The sequence below is a fragment of the Chelonoidis abingdonii genome, chromosome 5 (assembly GCF_003597395.2).
Source record: "Chelonoidis abingdonii isolate Lonesome George chromosome 5, CheloAbing_2.0, whole genome shotgun sequence".
NCBI lineage: Eukaryota > Metazoa > Chordata > Testudines > Testudinidae > Chelonoidis > Chelonoidis abingdonii.
The window spans coordinates 26427629-26446807 of record NC_133773.1 but is presented as its reverse complement, the minus strand read 5'-3'; the positions used below and the strand labels follow the sequence as shown (position 1 = coordinate 26446807).

General features: G+C 40.8%; 1 protein-coding gene across 1 annotated transcript in view; it reads right to left on the bottom strand.

The window, feature by feature from the left end:
- The window catches only part of BMPR1B (bone morphogenetic protein receptor type 1B), a 109923-nt gene that overhangs the window by 21831 nt on the left and 68913 nt on the right, over positions 1-19179 (bottom strand). Inside the window, exon 2 of the mRNA XM_032762590.2 lies at positions 11237-11396. Coding sequence (XP_032618481.1) covers positions 11237-11396 — 160 coding nt within the window. The remainder of the gene's footprint in view (positions 1-11236; positions 11397-19179) is intronic.

The following is a 19179-nucleotide window of genomic DNA, read 5'->3' as shown; positions in this document are numbered from 1 at the left end:
CTTTACACTGGGCTTTCCTTCATCTGCCATCTCCTTAATCAGCACGGAGAACATCCTCTGTAGGTAATAAGCCTTGAACGTGGCCAATACACCCTGGTCCATAGGCTGCAGCAACGATGTGGGTGGCAAAAATAGGACATTGATGTTTGGGCAGAGGGCTTCATAGTCCAGTTCCTGGACGCTTGTGTTATCCAGCAGAAGGAGAATCTTAAAGGCCAAATTTTCCTTCTGACAGTAAGCCTTAAATTCAGGGACAGCATGGTCTACAAACGGAAAATACTGCATGTCATCCAGGCCTTTCTATTCAACTTCCAAATCACAGGGAGATGAGACTTGATGTAGCCCCTCATTGTTCTTGGGTTTTCACTGTGGTAGACAAGCGAGGGCTTCAGCTTATAATCACTTTCTGCATTTCCCCGAAGCAGAAGGGTTAAGCGGTCTTTTAAGGTTTTGAATCCAGAAGCAGTCTTCTTGTCATGAGAAATGTAAGTCTTCGTTGGCATCTTCTTCCACTAAAGGCCCATCTCGTCAACATTAAAAACTTGTTTTGGAGAGCAGCCACCTTCCAAAACAATTGTGTTTAGCTGTGTAGGAAACATTTCAGCTGCTTCTTCATCCGCACTAGCCACTTCTCCTGTGAGTTTTACATTATGTAGATTGGCACGCTTCTGAAATCTGTGGAATCACCCATGACTAGCATGGAAGGTCTCCTTTTCTGCTGCTGAGCTCTCTCCCTCTCTTTCCTTTAAATCGTTATACAGGCTTTTGGCCTTCTCCTGAATCAAGCTTAAACTCACACGTGTTTTCTTTTCATGGAGGTCATCCATCCAATCAGCCAGCAAACATTCCATCTTCTCCATTGTACAGGGAGTCCTCAGGCTTACGACACTCGACTTCTGTTGGACACCACTTATGACGTTTTTCAATTGACTGCCCGTTTTGCCCCTACGACTCTTGTTTTGCTCTTATGATGAAAGCCGGCAGGGAGAACAGCACACATCACATGCTGAGCTTCAGCCAATCATTGATTTCACTGTTCAAGCTTTCTGATTGGCTCCCGGCACCGGGCTCAGTAAATCAAAAACAAACAGCAGTGCTACCCAGCAACAAGCTACCCTGGCCGTGGATGCCAATCAGACAAGCAACTGCAAGGACCCCCCCACTTCCAGCTCCATTCATTATAACGCAGTGCATCTGTGAATAGGGGCATATCCAATATGTACATCTGCTACAGAGAAATTTACAAAGAGAAGAGGAGAACATCTGTCCAAATTTCCTTGGACACTTTAAGACCGCAGACAAGACTGCAGAGAAACCTGCAGCCCAGACTTCAGCGAAGCCCCCAGCCAAGGGCCCTTCAAAAAGTTCTGGAAAGTCAAAGCATATGTGCTTTTATGTTTATTTTAATACTGTTTACCAAATAAATGCACTGATGTTGCTACATTATTCATCTATAATTCATTCAGTACAACAATCTGGATTATTGTGGTGAAAATAGTGTATCAAGTCTTGGTTCAGGAACCAATCCCCCTTTTATACCATTGATTCCTACAGGAAAAGGAGTTTTGACTTATAATGCAATTTTGAGGAACAAAATGTGTCATAAATCTGAGGATCCCTGTACTGCTGCTCTGTTTCGTTATCTTCATTGATGAAAACTTCGTAGCATTTCTAGCGCTTTCATGAATTTGATTAGCACTCTTTAAAAACTGAGTGTATCATTGAAGGAGGCAAACTGAGAATATGAGCAACATCAGCTGCATGCTCACCTCTTTCAATACACTTTATAACATCCAATTTCACTTCTAATGTTACACTCTTATATTGCCTTTTAGACACAGGCCCACTTTTAACACTTTGAATGCGTTTTACACTCATGATGGGTACAGGACACTACTGTACTCAGGGCTGCCCCACCTCTTCCCACCCCTGTCCATCCAGGCCCTGCCTCTTCCCACCCAGTTCCACCCTCTCCTCCAAGTGTCCCGTTCCCGCTCCATCTCCTCCCCCCTGCGCCTCCTGAATGCCATCTAACAGCTGATCGCGGCAGGCAGGAGGCACTGGGAGGGAGAGGGACGAGTTGATTGTCGGCACTGTGCGAACAATGGATATGTGGATCAGGACCAATGTGAATTGGAACATGTTTCCCTATTGATAAGCGACAGATATCCCAAACAACGGATAAGGGGGAGATGTATACCAGTGACCCCCTGTACATAGAAAGCAGTAAATTGAACTACTATTCATTCTCAATAGTGTAACATTTATGGATTACTAAATAAAATTACATTCACTTAAAAATTAAAAACATTTATTGTGTAAATGTAGAATTGAATTGGGTGTTGTAAAACGTAGGCATGTAGCCATGCCTCCAGTGAGGCATCATGTTATGCTACAATATAGAAAAGACACTAAACAGATTTTGGATGTGATAATTCACAAGCAGAGATCTGGTATGTCATATTTTGGCTAGGGTGATTTTTTTACAACCAGGTCAAATATCGGGGGGGAGGGGGCGGGGCAAAGAATAGCAGAAATGCTGACAGATCCTGAACTAGAAGGTATTGCTACAATTAACAATTACTATAATGACATAGGAGATCTTAACTGAGACCTATACTAAATGTCAGAAGTGAGGCACGGGGGCCCAAGAGCTTTGCAGCTGTTCAAGCAGATGTCCTTACTGGAGAAGAGCCATTTCTCATGAAAGATGCAACACCTTAGCTACCACACTTGGATTGTTGAAAATTTCCTCCCCGGGTTTCTATGGTAGCATGACATCAATATCTGTCTTTCTATTTCTCTTTCCCTCTCTTCTTTTAAAATAAACAAAAATGCTTTAAATACCTATCTACCACAGAAGGACTTTAAAAATAACAGGCATAATAAATCCTTAACCATCTTTCAATGAATATGCTAAGTAACTTGTGATGGCAAAAAAGATTTGGACAGTTGAAATTATTTCCTCATTCATTTCCTACAATCTGCAGGTTGGTTATACTCCCAAACTACTAAACCAGAAACCTCCTACTTTTCAGTACATTACCACCACCTTACTTTGGTCTGCAATGCAGCCTGTAGGATTTTATTTTTTTAAACTTCATCTTTTGTGCACATTTCTAAATACACTGGCAGCATAAATTATACTGCCCATATGGTCCCAATCAAATCAGCAAAACAACTTCTGCATTGGTTCTTAGTAATAATGGGGAAACTTCAATTACAGTTTGTATAGAAACCTGACCATTCAGATGCTTATGTGAAGCTCTACAGACTTTTTCTAGTTATGAAACTACTTAAACTCTCAACATGCATCTACTTCCTACATTTTGTCACATCTATCACCCTAGGAATATGTTCATAAAAGCCAAGTTTAGCAGAACACTGTCCCTAAACCAAAGAGCCACTGTACATTTTTTCAACACAAACTCATTTTCTGGCAAAAAATATTGTGGTAACAGTAACATGAAATCCAGTTAGAAGAACTGCATTATACTCCTGCTGAGCCAAATTCAGCCTTCAGATGTGTATGCAATGACTTTGAAGTCAGTGGGAGCCATGCACTTGCAACAAAGCACAGAATCTGGCTCATAATGGGACAAATCCTCAGCCTGTGAAACGACCACACAATCCTCCAAGTCAGCAAAACTGATCCTGTTCTGCTCTCCGGGGCACATCCCAGATGCCAAGAAGTCACAGAGGGACACTCTTCTTACCCCATCAGTGACGGCCCTCTCTACAACACTGCACAGAAAGATGTGAGGACACTCTGCAACATGGAATGGAGGATTCTCCCAACTTCCACAGAGAACCACTTTATAAAGCTCATTTACTGTGTTAAGTACAGAGCCTATATCTACAGTTTCCAACCTGATGGTGACTGACATGGCAATACTACTAACCACTGAGACATCCCTCTGTATTTTTGCTTCCGTCTCTATCATCACATACAAAATTCACTTTAACAGGTACTAGGGTTATTTACAAAAATGAATGATCAAAATACAGATAATTTATATTTTAATTTTTTGGTTGAAAAAACAAAGCAGATTAAAACAAGTAATTTTCTGTGCACATATGCAAGATCTTAGGCTGAGCCAGCTGCATTATTTTAATGTTGCAAAATGAAAAGACAAATGTAAAGTGAGTATTTTCTAATATGGAGTGTGTTCTTGGTTTAAATAAATTCAATTTATTGTGGAAATCCCCCATTTTCTAGGGCTTCCTCTCTGAAGCTCATTGTGCTAGCTGGGACAGTGAAAAGGGGTTCAGCAGAGATTGGAGTATTATCAGTGATTATTTACCATAACATATATAGCAACATAAAGGTACATGGGCCTACATTTTCAAAAAGTAACTAGTGATTTTGAATGACCAACGTGAGACCTTAACAAGGCCTTAATTTCCAGAAAGTTTCAAGCACCTGCACTCTGAAAATCAGGCCCCATTAAGTGGCTTGAGCTGGGCACCTGAAATTTGCCAGACACCTTGGAAAATTTAGGCCATGATGCTTTTACAAAACACAAAGTAAGACAATTCCCATTCAAACCCGATTAAGGCAGCATGCAGAGAGAATGGGGGAGTCATGAACTGTATTAATTTTGAGAGTACAGAGGAAAACAAGGCTTACCTCAACACAATACTATATTTGGATTGGGTTCATGGATGGAGGAGAAAGATTCACGCCAAGGTCTTCTTGTAATTGAATCATTTAGCCCATGCTTCATATGGATTCCTGCTCTTCTCCCCCAAAGTATTTAAGGAGTTACACTTGACCTAGGCAGTGCTAGATTTTAAACAATGGCAGAATATTCTTTTTTTGGAATAATATGAATATTATAAAAATAGCTGAATGATACAGCTTCCTCCTTCAAGTCATAACAGAAGTTTGCTTTTCAACCATCATTCCAGAGGACATTGGTCCATGCTGATGACAGATTCTGCTCAATAATGATCCACGGCAGTGCAGATCAACGCATGTTCATTTTCATTATCTGAGTCTGATGCCTCTAGCAGAAGGTTGATTTTTTTTTTTTTTCAGTGGTTCAGGTTCTGTAGTTTCCACACTGGAGTGTTGCTCTTTTTAGACTTCTGAAAGCATGCCCCACACCTTGTCCCTCTCAGATTTTGGAAGGCATGTATTGGGAGGCACGTTTTTAAATATTGGGTTGAGTGCTGTAGCTATCTTTAGAAATCTCACATTGGTACCTTCTTTGCTTTTTGTCAAATCTGCAGTGAAAGTGTTCTTAAAACAAACAATGTGCTGGGTCATCATCTGAGACTGCTATATATGGCAGAATGCGGGTAAAACAGAGCTGGGGACATACAATTCTCCCCCAAGGAGTTCAGTCACAAATTTAATTAACACATTATTTTTTTAACGAGCGTCATCAGCATGGAAGCATGTCCTCTGGAATGGTGGCTGAAGCATGAAGGGGCATACAAATGTTTGGCACACAAATGCCTTGCAATGCCAGCTACAAAAGTGCCATGAGAATGCCTGTTCTCACTTTCAGGAGACATTGTAAATAATAAGCAGGCAGCATTATATCTGTAAATGTAAACAAACTTGTTTGTCTTCGTGATTGGCTGAATAAGAAGTAGGACTGAATGGACTTGTAGGCTCTAAAGTTTTACACTGTTTTGTTTTTGAGTGCAGTTATGTAACAAAAAAAATCTACATTTGTAAGTTGCACTTTCTCGATAAAGCGATTGCACTACAGTACTTGTATGAGGTGAACTGAAAAATATAATTTCTTTTATCAATTTTAGAATGCAAATATTTGTAATAAAAATAATATAAAGTGAGCACTGTACACTTTGTATTCTGTGTTGTAATTGAAATAAATATATTTGAAAATGTAGAAAAATATCCAAAACATTTAATGAATTTCACTTGGTATTCTACTGCTTAACTGTGTGATTAAAACTGCTATTAATCATGATTTATTTTTTGAGTTAATCGCGTGAGTTAACTGTGATTAATCGACAGCCCTACTTCTGACAAAAGGCAAAGGACCTTAATTTGGTATTTCAGCCTATTGCTGAAGTCCTCTCCCCATACATTTGAAATTAGAGATACTCACAGCTTCATAGTTTGATAACAAAATGAGAATAAAATTGCTCACATGTCCCATGCAAACATCCCCTCAGCTTGTTCTGGCAAAGCAATTTTATTCTCTGTTACAGTTGATAAACCAAAGCTAAGTGTTTTATCTGCTTTAAAACACAGCTGTGTAGAAACACAATCAAAACAGACCATTAGGTAATATCTGAGAAACCAGGCGGTACTTGCTTTGCATGGCAGTCAGACAAACGCTATGGGACAGACTTTTTAAAACTGCAGGCACATGTTTGTGCACATAAAATTGTATATATGACCATGTACCTAATCAGTGAATGTTATTACTCTGCATTGTGTACATGCCCAGTTAAGTCCAATTTTTGTTGTTGTATGCAACTACCCTATCGGTATGCACGACTGGAGTAACCGTGCATGCATTTTGCACATGCAGATGCATCGTTTCAATTTTTAAAATGAGGCCCAATTTGTCTTGAAACTAAGCAGCTTTGAAATTCTGTTTTGAAAACTTATTTTGAACCCCCACAGCAAAAAGAAGGTTTAAGTTTCAACAGGTTGTGAGTTAACAATCTTTACAAGTATAGACATATGAAGTTCTTACAAATACTTTCACCTCTTCCTGAGAAAGGTCCCTGTTAATCAATCAGTCTTCCAAATACCTGTGTGCTCAGCCGCTGTCTCCCTCAGTTAGATTGACACTATTTGCATATCTTTTGTGATAATGTAAGGTAACAAGGATACACAATACCCACAACCTTGAAAACCTATCGGACTCTAGAGAATTCATGCTGAAGCCCAAAGACAAACATGAAACTAAGCACCCTATTCTGTCTCTGAAATCTAGGTGCAAAACAATCATTTTCAAGACCAAATTACTAGTTAACTACATAATATAAAGGTGACCCTTGAAAATTTGCCAATTGCCTTAGATAACTAAGTCAATATTTGCAGCTGGATAACCCCACGGTTTAGAGTAATAAAGGTATTACCTACAGTAAGTATAGGCAAGTAGGAGAGGAATACTGTAGACAATGAGCTAACCCTAGCCATTTATTTTAGTTGTCAAGTGTTTAAAAGGGCCATCATTGTTATAAATGACAGTAATCATTTTTTTTAATGTTAAAATCATGCTAGCTTTAAGAGAAAATAATTACGTGTGTTCTTAACTTATCTGTAGGGCTAAAGTATTGCTGAACACATGCTATATAAAATTGCCCATTGTTCACAGTACTATGGAATTGATAGACACTTGCTTTTGGAATGTTGACTTGAAAAGGAAGTAATGCCTATATCATGTAGTCCCTGCAAAAAGCATAAGAAATACAATCCTGGAGGGGTTTCTAAGTGGCCACAAGATGTCCTCATTTTTATACAAACATCCAGATGGATTACAGTACAGCTGGTTGGCAGTCAGTTGTGTCATACCACCCCAAGGAAATACCTGTCATAGTGGACCAAAATTTTCTGGCAGAGAAGCAGGCTGCTTTTTACAGAAAGAAATTCAATACTGTACCTCACTGCAGTTGCTACAGGGCTATACTCTATATCTGAGTCTTAATTTGAATACACCTGGAAATGCTTTCTCACTGAACTTTCAGAAAAGCTGTTCCTTGACCCGTGAAAGGTCCCCTGCCTTTGGTAGTGTTTCAACAAGATGGGTCTCAAGCCTGAAATTTTGCTGGGCTCTGGCCAGCTGGTCTAATGAAATTTCATTTGCATTGTTGGGTTAGGGGTGACCTAGAATACACTGCTCCAACTCTGTGCACAATGAAATCTCATAACTCGTGAGATCTAAAGGCGGCCAACAACCTAACAGACTGATAGGGTTGCTGAGAGACTGAGATGGATTTCATAAAAGATAGGAAGCCCTTTTGGCAATTAGGGGAGGTAGAATGGAGATAATTAACTAAACTACTGTAAGAAGATTTTACCAGAATCAGTTCACCTATACATCGCGCAAATACAGTGGCAGGTCCTTCATTTGAACTCTGATAAGGAGAAACATCATTTATAGACAAGCAGAATGAAAGTTCCTGATTGTTTTAAGGCATTGCAATGTGCAAACAGCAATTCAGATTACAGTGGAGGGTGAAAATTAAAGGTTCTATGGTGTGAGGGTCCCAAAGTAAAAGAGTCCCAGTTTAGCAGGGCAGGCTCGGCAAATCTCTTGAGAACCAGTTACCACACAGTCAGCTGATTGGTGACCTAGTAATCTCTCTCAGCTCTATCTCCTTCACCTGAGTATCCCTCCATCCAGATCTGAAGAAAAGCTCTGTGTAGCTTGAAAGCATCTCTCTTTCACCAACAGAAGTTCATCCAATAGGAGATATTACCTCACCCACCTCGTCTCTCTAATATCGCTCACTCACTCCTTCCTAACTTCAGAGGCTGGGCACCCTTCTCAATACAGAGGTCCCTTTGTATCTCTCTTCCTTAATTCTGAATTATGTACTGAAGACTTTAGAAAGAAAAAAATATTAAAAAGTAACTGGACTCTGCAAAAATCAGTGTCACCTGGAGCTCAGACATAGATTCTACAATGATGGGAGGTGTACAAATATTAAATCATCATCCTTGAAAAGAGTCCTTTTATATTATATTTGGAAAGAGGTCCCTTTGAATTATATGTTTACTTCATTGCTGATAAATCATAGGGTATCTTTAAAAAATATAGTATAAGAAATATGGTACAAACTTCCATTTTCCAGGTACAGCCGTAGCAATTCTTTCTTTTATGCCACTGCTCAGTGTCAAATTAACAAAGAGTACTGTGTTGGGATGACATATGAGAGGGCAACTGGTGGGGGAAAATGAAAGTGTTTTAGGGATAGAAGAGTTGTGCTGGGCTGGAGGGAAAATAAGATTTTCTGAGGTAAATTCCAGTTTAAACTAAACACCTGACACCCTAATTAAAACTGGAAATAAAGCTCCAGAGAGGTGTGACTCCAATAAGGATGATTTTGTGACTGGATGTTTAACAATGTGAGAATCATGTTAACAGAACATAAATTTAACATTAATTTCCCCTCTCATTTAGGCTGAAATGACATCATATTCTGGTATTTGACTTTTTTTTACACTGTTTATAAGTGGCTAGCTTTCGATACACATAGATGAAAACAGCTACAGGTTATGATTTAAAACTAAAGGGATATGTTTTAAAAGTGTGACCTGGAAGGACTCTGAATAAATCCTGGTGTTTGTGAGCGGGATTTGTGCTCATGGATCCTGAGCACTATGTTAAAAATACATCCAAGGGCTGGTCTACACTGACAAGTTCCACCTGCATACCCGTGTCTCTCAGAGGTGTGAAAATATCACACCCTGAGAGATGTAGCTATGACGACCTAACCCCTGGTGGAGGCAGTGCAAGGTCAACAGAAGGAACGAATCTTCCATTGACTCAGCAACCGCCTCTCAGAGATGAGGCAGATTAACTACGGGGACAGGAGAACCCCTTCCTATTGTTATAGTCAGGGTCTGGACTGCTGTGCTGCAACTGTAGCACTTTAAACGTAGATATCGCCATAGGCTGGTCTTCACTAGAAAATTAGGCCAGTTTAACTATGTTGCTTAGGGGTGTAATAAATTCACACTCCTGAGCACCATTGTAAGCTGACTTAAGTCCCCATGTAGACAGCACTAGGTCGATGGAAGAATTCGTCTGTTGATCTTCCTGCTGCCTCTTAGGGAAATGGGTTACCTATAGTGACAGGAGAACCCCTTCCATCCATTATGTAGTGCCTACTCTGAAATGTGACAGCGGCTTATCTGCTGCCACTGTAGTGTTTTAAGTATAGATGAACCCTCAGAAACTTTACATTACACTGCTAACGAGTGTTAGCTTGGTGGCAGGTTCTGTTTCTAGCACATGGGATACTCACACCAGCCAACTAAATGTTTCCAAAGTGGACACCTTTGTATTTTCTAATCAGCTGCAACTTTTTAGCTACTGCTTTACAAGTCCTCTGCTGTGAAAGCTGGCATGTGTAAAAACAGTGGCTCTCCTTCGACATGAATAGGAAATGGCTGATTCACACAGCAAAGAACCTCCAAACTGGTATCCAAGTGTGGAGTTTTAACCCTTAAAACAACATACCATGCAATAGCAGTTAAATGCTGCTTTATCTAGACAGAGCGCTAAGACTCGGAGGAGGAGCTGAAAGGGGACGGACAAATACTACCCAAGGCTCTTATCAAAGCTTTGGTACTTTTAAATTTGACAAATCTTGAAACTGCAGGCTGTGCAGAATAGTGTCAAACTGAGAAGCAACTGTTTTTAAAACACCCCCCTCCAAATCTCTATCAACATCTTGAACAACCTTTGAGATTCCTCCCATCCTGTTCTTTTATAACACTTTGCCTTGAAATGTAGTCCAGTACTATTAAAATATCAGACTCCCTGCAACCTCCTCAGATTAAACTGCATACCCAACTGGAATGTCCAAGTCACAGTAATATACCTATGTTCCAGTTCTATAGTTATTGCATACCCAATACTCCACTGGACTTCGATGAGAGCATAAAAGCTGTAGGAACTTAACATTAAATAGCAAAATCTTCAGTATTCCACATTCCTTACAGAAGCAGAACTGAGTTCCACATATACAGGGAAAAGGGAATAACAGAGTTGAAATTCACCACACCAATCTGAGAGCAGCATTTTCCCCTCACGTTGCTACAAGAAAGGCTAATCACATATACATCTCAGGATAGACTGTGCCATTATTTAGCCACTAACCCTCCAAAGAGGCAAGACATTACACTACTCCAGGAGAAGCACAATTTCTTTAATGCTGGTCCTTATGCACAGAGGAAGAGCAATTTGCTCCATCCGTACTAAGCTATGGCTTGTACTTTTTGATAACTTTTTGTTCAACTATGTTTCATATGCAAATTATTAAGACAAACATTGGCCTAAATTTTCAAACTTGAATGCATCAAGTTAATCACCTAAAATCTATATTGAGGCACCTACATAAAAATGGTCTGATTTATAGAGCTCCCACCACACCCATTGAATTTTACACTGATTGTATTAAAGGTGCCTAAACAGATTGAGATGCCTAACTTGATGCATCCAAGTTTTAAAATGTTGATTATTGTACATAACCTTCCCCCCAAAATATCTTAAATACTAGTTGTTCCATCAACCTGCAGGTGCTGTCGACTGAGTCCTCTGGACAGTGGTGATTGCAGTGACACTGCAGTGGCTTCTGGGGAGGAGCAGGTGCTGTACTCTCACCATCTTCCTTTCTGTTCTCCAAGTTCAACTGTCCAGAACTCCGCAAATACGGTTTGTCTAGACCACTGGCTACAAAAGAAAGAAGAAATGTAAGTTTCCAGTTTTAAGATGACTCTAAAAATGTAATCGTGGGGTTTTATGTTTATTGTGCCTCAATGATTCCATATCAAATTTGCTAATTGTATAAATTTTCTAACACAACCTCATCCACACAACCTCAAGTGGGGGCTGAGAATCAAACTGTTCCCCCCCCCGCCTCTTCTCCCCCGCTTTGGTGCATCATTACCAGTATCAGATTCTGTAAGACAAATTCCATACTTGGTTACACCACTACTTTCAGCGGAATAGCACAGTTGTGACAGAGGGCAAGGTTTGGTCCTGTAATTTTAGTAATAGTTTACTGATAGTGAGCGGATGGAATAGAATCCAGCTCCCTCTCCCAAATTTATGTTGCCTCGTCAATTAAAAAAAAACTATTAAAAAAACCTTATTTTTGTCACCAAAATCAAGGAAATATTACTTAAAATATACATAGTATACTCTATTAAGTAAGGAAGTGCCAGTTTTTAATATAGTAACTATAGAGTACAAATGCACTTTAGGATGAACAATTCCAAGCCTTACAGAGGTTATTAATCCCTTCTCAAACCAGCAAGCATGAGGTGATTTAGGGTTCTGTCTTTTTGGAGGTGATAGTGGTGGTGGCGGGGGGGGGGGGGTCAAAGGATTTTCTCTTTTTCAGTACTACTCACGCAGCACTTAAAACTAACATAGACTTAGAATTTCAGTCTCGAGAACAAAAAAATTAGCCTGGCATTAAAACCAGCATTGGTAGTTTCTTACTTTTAATTTTCTTCCTCCTCCCCCACCTGTAATCTCTTTCAAGTGTCTTCTGGAGCCAACTCTCAACCTGTGGAGCTTAGACAGCATCTGGATAAATCCCCCACATTCTCCTCTTACTTTTTTATATACAATCTTTAAAAGCCATTTGCATGCTCTTGATTCCTAGTCTGTTTCTCTTGATCCAACCAAACACTTTTTCTCATGCCTCCAGCAGGTCTGCAGGCAATGAGCATAGTTTCCTCTCCAGTGACTATTCCTTACCATTTGAGTAGCTGTGATGCAACTGAGGACAGGACAGGGAGACTAGCTTTTCTCCTCTGCTCCCTCCACTGGTGTGGAGTGGCTGGGTAGAAAAAACTGAGGAGGAAACAGAGGTGAGGTGGCAGAAAGCAGCTGCTCAGCACTTTAATGGCGAGGAGGTGATAGAGATAGAACGGGATGGCAGAGGCTGAAGGGGTAAAAGGCTAAAGGGACAGGAACCATAGGGCTATCTCCCTCAACCTTTTCCCCCCGCTAGGCCCAGTCTCCTCCTGGGACTCATGGGGCGCTTTCAGGTTTCAGGCTGGATCAATCTCTCTGCACCTGGATAAACTCTGCAAACAGAGCTTATCTTTTCCATCTCAATGAAACCTGTCCGGATAACAGCTACGATGGCTGTACAAGCTTTAGTGTTCTCCTCATTTATTAATGGGTGATATAAATGAACAAAATCTTCAGCAAACCAGGAAACAGGGTTCTGAGCTCATAAGCTTTGATAAAAGTGTGACCTGATGGTGAAATGCCTGAGAACCACTGATCTAGAGAGAAAACTTAGATTTGGGGACATTATAGTCCGCCCATTCCAATTTCACCTCCACGGACTATGGCAGAAAATATCAAACTATCCCCATCATGAAAAACATTTGAATACAACCACTAATATAATGCATGAGAAATACAAACAAAAGCCCACAAAATGTACATTAGAAGGCACATGAAATATACATTAATGATCTGATCTTGGAAGGTGCTCAACAGCCTCACATCCCACTGAACCCCACGAGAGCTCTGAGTACTCAGCACTGCTGAAAGTCAAACCAAAAACTCACTGTCAAGTGTCCATAACATAAAACATTTCTGGGGAAGCCAGGTGCACAATACACCTGGCTTCCCCAGAGTCCAGTAGCTGCTTTTTTTTAAAAAAAAAAATCTTAGCAAAATCAGAAATGAAAACCAATTTACACAAGAAATCCACTGTATCTGATATATTCTCTACTTTCCCATCGCTATGATTAATATTAAGTATTTTCTTTTTAAAATAAATTATATTTGCTTTATGATCTGCTTCTATTTCTCTAAAAGTGTTACATTTGTATTTATCATATTTAAAGTCCAACCTATATGCAACAAATTAACATCAATAAATGTTCCTTTTGTGGGACACTGGAACACAGATTTTTAAACTAAGTCCTCTTTCAACAAGTAGTCACAAAGCAGGTTTTCTGACTATATCATATTGTTATTTGTGGATAAAAACTGAACTTTTAAAATGTTCCAGTCAAATATTTTCAGACATCTGGCTCATGGGGCAGGGAATCTAAATAAAAATGTTAATAGTAATACTGAGTGAAAACACTAGGCTCTGATTTAATCATGACATTTTCTGAATGTATCTACTAGTCAGCCAGAGCTTTTCTATGGCAAAAATTACAAAATGGTCTAAGATTCTAAGTCTAACATAAATAATGGATCTGGAACAATTAAATATCATAGTATGTCTCTATCAAATTTAGACAAGTAAATGCCTTCTTCACTATAAATGCAACCTGAGGTCTTTCCGTTTCTCATAAATATCAGAAGACAATCCACTGGGCAGAGACTGATGTGCAGACAGCAATACAGTGTGACATCAATCAATTTTGATCTAGAACAACTACTCTCAATGAATCCAGCAACTACCGGCAACCTAATGAATTAATTTAGGTCTCAAGAAATATAACACAAGACTTCTAACTTTTCTAAATCCTGCACTTGCCCATTTACTTACTAAATTATTTTTCAAATTTCATTGTCATAAAATGTCTATTTTTATTAAAATATGAAAAATCACATAACACCTACACTGCATGCACTGTAGAATGATTACATCTGAATGGACCAAAATTACAGCACTGAAATGGTTGTTTTATGGGAAAGGGAAATTGTTAACTGCTAACTCACTGTACTTTACAGTCAGTCATCAGATAAAAGAATTTCCAGACTCTTTTTTTTGGCAAATTATCAGCTATGACAATGCAGCTCTTAAAGGAAGCTGTAATAAAGGATACCTTAACATAGCCTGATATACTGCATACAAAAGTAAAGCGGTGTCAGTAAAACCACAGTATTGCTGATGAGATGTTATTGGTGATGATCATATACTGAAGAAGAAAAACAGAATGACGAACAGGCTTCCATCATCCTATACTCACTGTTGCCAAAAAACTGAAAAAAGGTACTGCACATTTTTATTAAAAAACTGAGTAAATTAAATTTGGTATGAAGAAAAATAATCTTCCCTTTCAATAATATGATGCAGTATGACGAAGACCAAAGTTGAGGTTGTAATGCATTTTACTTGACAATTTAATACATCTGATGGAATACTGATATTTTGGAATATCAGTGAAATGTAATATGTTTGGGATTACGTTTTATGACATTTTCTTTTCTAGGCTTTTTTGGCTGTGCTGTTCACAAGTTCTTGCAGTCCTTACTCAGGCAAAATTCCTACTGAAGTCATCAATTTTAGATTTCTCTCTTTGCATAGATCAAATTTTATCAAAAAAAGTCATGACACAAATACTGTTTGTGATGTTGTAGCTGTGTTGGTCCCAGGATATGAGACAGACAAGGGGGGTGAGGTAATCTTTTATATTGGCCCAGCTTCTGTTGATGGAAGGGACAAGCTTTCAAGTTGCGCAGAGCTCTTCCTCAAATCTGGAGAAGGTAACCAGTGTCACAGCTAAATACAAGGTGGGACAGATTGTAAGTCATAAGATATTTACACATGCTGTAAGAAATCACTTAAAATGAAGTGGCATTTAACACCTCTTCAGTCATAGGACAAAGGAGGGTTAGTAGGCAGCAAGGTATGTTACAAATTGTCATGAGGCAGAAAACCAGCATCTCTGTGAAGTCCATGGCTTTTAAGGTACAGCAGAATTACGAATTTAAATGCCCAGACTCATCTTTTGAAGGTGCTCTGCAGGTTCCTCTGAGGATGAGGACTGAAAGGTCAGATATGGAATGATTGCTTTGTGAAGTGTTTGCCCATGGGTGATCAGATGTTTTTGTCTTTTATCTGTGAGTTCATCCGAGAGCATAGTGATTTGTCTGGTTTCACCTATAGAAGAGTTGTTGGGGCATTTGATGCACTGGATGAGGTACACCACATGTTGTGATAGCGCTTGAAAGGCATGCTGGGTATATTGATCACTGTAGCTGTGGACACGTCTCTGTAGGTTTTGCATTGTTAGTCTGGAAGCGTATGGTGCTACTTTGAATTGGTATGTCCTCGGTGGGGAGCTTCCATATAGGGTATCATAGAATATCAGGGTTGGAAGGGACCTCAGGAGGTCATCTAGGCCAAACCCCTGCTCAAAGCAGGACCAATCCCCAGATAGATTTTTGCCCCAGATCCCTAAATGGCCCCCCTCAAGGACTGAACTCACAGCCCTGGGTTTAGCAGGCCAATGCTCAAACCACTGAGCTATCCTCAAACAATTACAACCCATGCTTGATGGAAATCCCATCCTGAAAGAAATCTTATCAGAAGTTTGAATGCCCCTCTTCTGGCCTTCAAACAACCCACCAACCTCATCAAGCTCATCACCAGAAGCAAGCTCCCTACAGACTACTACTTTGTCTTGTACAATGCATCAACCACAAGGATCCCCACTCCCCAGCAAGCAACATTCATAGGTAAGTGGGTTAAAGAGCATGACAGGGTTTGAATGGAGACCTTTTAATCCTGAGAGGACCAGACTGAGGTCCCATAATGAAGTAAGTAGGAAGGAAGGCAGCAGGAGGAATAGCTCAGTGGATTGAGCATTAGCCTGCTAAACCCAGGGTTGAGAGTTCAATCTTTGATCCAGGGCAAAAATCTGTCTGGGAAGTGAGCCTGCTTTGAGCATAGGGTTGGACTAGATGATCTCCTGAGGTCCCTTCCAACCCTGATATTCTATGCATTCTAAGGTTCTGATCAGACCGTCTGGAAAAACAATAGTCATAGGAAGATAGAGTGGTTGCCAGCTGGAGGATGACAGGCACTTATAGCCACTAAGTGTACCCATAGGGAACTAAAGAAAAAACCTGAAGTCCTTAAGGAAAGAAAATATTCCAAACGGGTGGGGAAGGTACAGTCCTCTGGGTTTTCTGGAGATGTTGACACAAGACCAAGAACCTTTTCCACTTAGCTGTGTAGCCCTTTCTAGTAGGCTCCTACTATCGTTAAGAATGGCCTGAGCCAAGTCTGAACATGTCCTTTCTGGATTCGATGCCTATCCAAATTCCAGGTGGTCAGGTGAAGGGAAGCTGGATTGGGATGCCTGGCCTGGGTTCATAGGTCCAGGAAGAACTGCATACTGATGCATGGGCATGTTGATATCTGCAGGATGTTGGGAATCAGAATTATCTGCATCACCAGGGAGCAATCAGGATGACCACTGCTCCGTCTTGCTTGATCTTCCTCAGAATCCAAGGTAAGAGTGGAAGGGGTGGAAAGGTGTACCAATCAAAGTATTAGAAGTGTCTCACCTCTGATGCCCTGACCTTCAGCTTCCCTGGAATAGTAAATGAGGCATTTTTCTGTTCTTTTGAGACACAAACAGATTCCAAGATGGTGACTCCCATTGATGAAACATGATCTGTACCATGGAATTGTTTAGTTCCCATTCATGGTCATTGGAGACATGTCTGTGATGGGTTCAGTCACAGAGACCACCTTGGGACTGTCAGCTGACATGCTGAATTTAACTCTGAGCCCATTTTCCATGGAAGCTCGGGACTCCAGAACCCTACCTTGTTGAACCAGGCCATCAATTCCGCTAGGTCAGTCTTTGTTCCACAGGTGAGTCCAGGTTTATTGTTGTAGGGAGAATGAGGTACCATCATGATGTCATTTCCCCCTTTCATATCTTCTTCTCACTCACTGGAAAGTTCTTTTGCTGTGACATGGGTAGAATTGTATAGTGCTATCTCTGAGAGGTTTCTGTTGTACACAGTTCCTGGGGTAATCCTTGTGCTTGTGTGCATTTCCTCAATAAGCCATTAACATTGTTTGGCCTTTTTACTGTTATACCTGAAAGGCTGCTTGAGGGTGTTATCAACCTCACAATATGTTTCAGTAACACATACATGGCCAAACTTCATAACTACACATATGATGATAGCACATACAATCCAATGAGGTATTAATGTCTAGCAGATCAAGACTTTTAGAATGATCGCTCAAAAAGGCATACTTTGTGCAAAATATATCCTAATAATATGACAGGGGTAGGCCCAGGGAGGGGTAGTACATCTGATAGGGGGACTTGTCATACCCCTTTGAGTACCTTCGGGGATAGTCCGTCCACTTTGGTCCCCACCTGTCACTCAGCTTTCAACTGTGGCTCCAAGTAGCTGCAGCACGCACAGTGGCCACACCCTAGGCAACGACAGGCCGGCCAAACCAGGTGAGTGTAACTGATGGGACTCAAACCCTCAGTCAATTAGGGATATGCCTACCCGCATACGACGTCAGCTCCGGCAGACTGGGCGAAAGAGATCACTAAGATCCAATGGCCAAGAAGGTGGTTCTGCAACGCTTTGTGGAAAGCAAAGGGGTTGACGAGGCACGAAAGATGTCAAGGCCATTCACTGCAACCAAAGAAGTTACCAGTCGTGATGATTTTTCGTACCATTGATGTCTTGCTTCTAAGGTCGAGAGAGTGGGATTGCTCCCGTGCAACGGCTCTACCACTTAAAAAGCTTTCATGCACAGGTCCTGTGCAAATCATCAAACATCATCATACCACCCAAGTCCTGTGGCAATAGGGGAGGGGCAAAGCGACAGGTGGAGGTTACCATTGGGAGTCGTAGTCCCAATCCTGCACGCAGGCAGCCTGTGGATAGGTGGTCGTCCAGCTCTGTACTCGGGGCAGCAGAGTTGCCCGGCAGCATCCCAGGCGTCTGAGCAGCCCTCTTTAGGACAGCACTGCTCACCCTAGTAAGGGAGGGGCCTAGAATAGATGGCTTAAAAATTGCCTGCCCTACAATAGCTGGCCAGCAAGCCGTGGCTGGCAGTTTAACCCAATCTACAGCTGAAACCAACAGAAAAATTTGAGAAAACTTACTGTTGGTGTATGGAATGTTCGTACCCTGATGGATCGAGGGAAGCTATTGCAAGACCTGAGAGAAGGACAGCTCTCAATGCTTGAGAACTAGCCCGCTACAACATCGATATAGCGGCATTAAGCAAAACAAGATTGCCTGGGGAAGGTTTCTTGAGCGAACCAGGAAGTGGTTACACCTTCTTCTGGAAGGGTAAGACTGAGACAGAGGACAGAATACATGGAGTTGGTCTGGCAATAAAAAACTCATTGATGCATCAACTCCCAGATCTTTCAGTGGGTATCAATGAAAGATTGCTGAAACTACGCTTCCCACTAAATGCCAAACATCATGCCACCATCATTAGTGCATATGCACCTACTCTTAACATGCTCTGACAACTCAAAGGAACAATTCTATGAAGATCTTGACAGACTGATCAAGGCCACACCTGTAACAGACAAACTACTCGTACTTGGAGATTTCAATGTCCGAGTTGGGGCTGACAACGAGAAATGGAAAGAAGTAACCAGGCCACATGGTGTAGGCAAAATGAACAGCAATGGACTACTCCTTTTGAGCCTTTGTACTGAAAATGACCTGACCGTTACCAACACTCTGTTCCGACAAGCGGATAAATACAAAACGACGTGGATGCACCCTACGTCCAAACAGT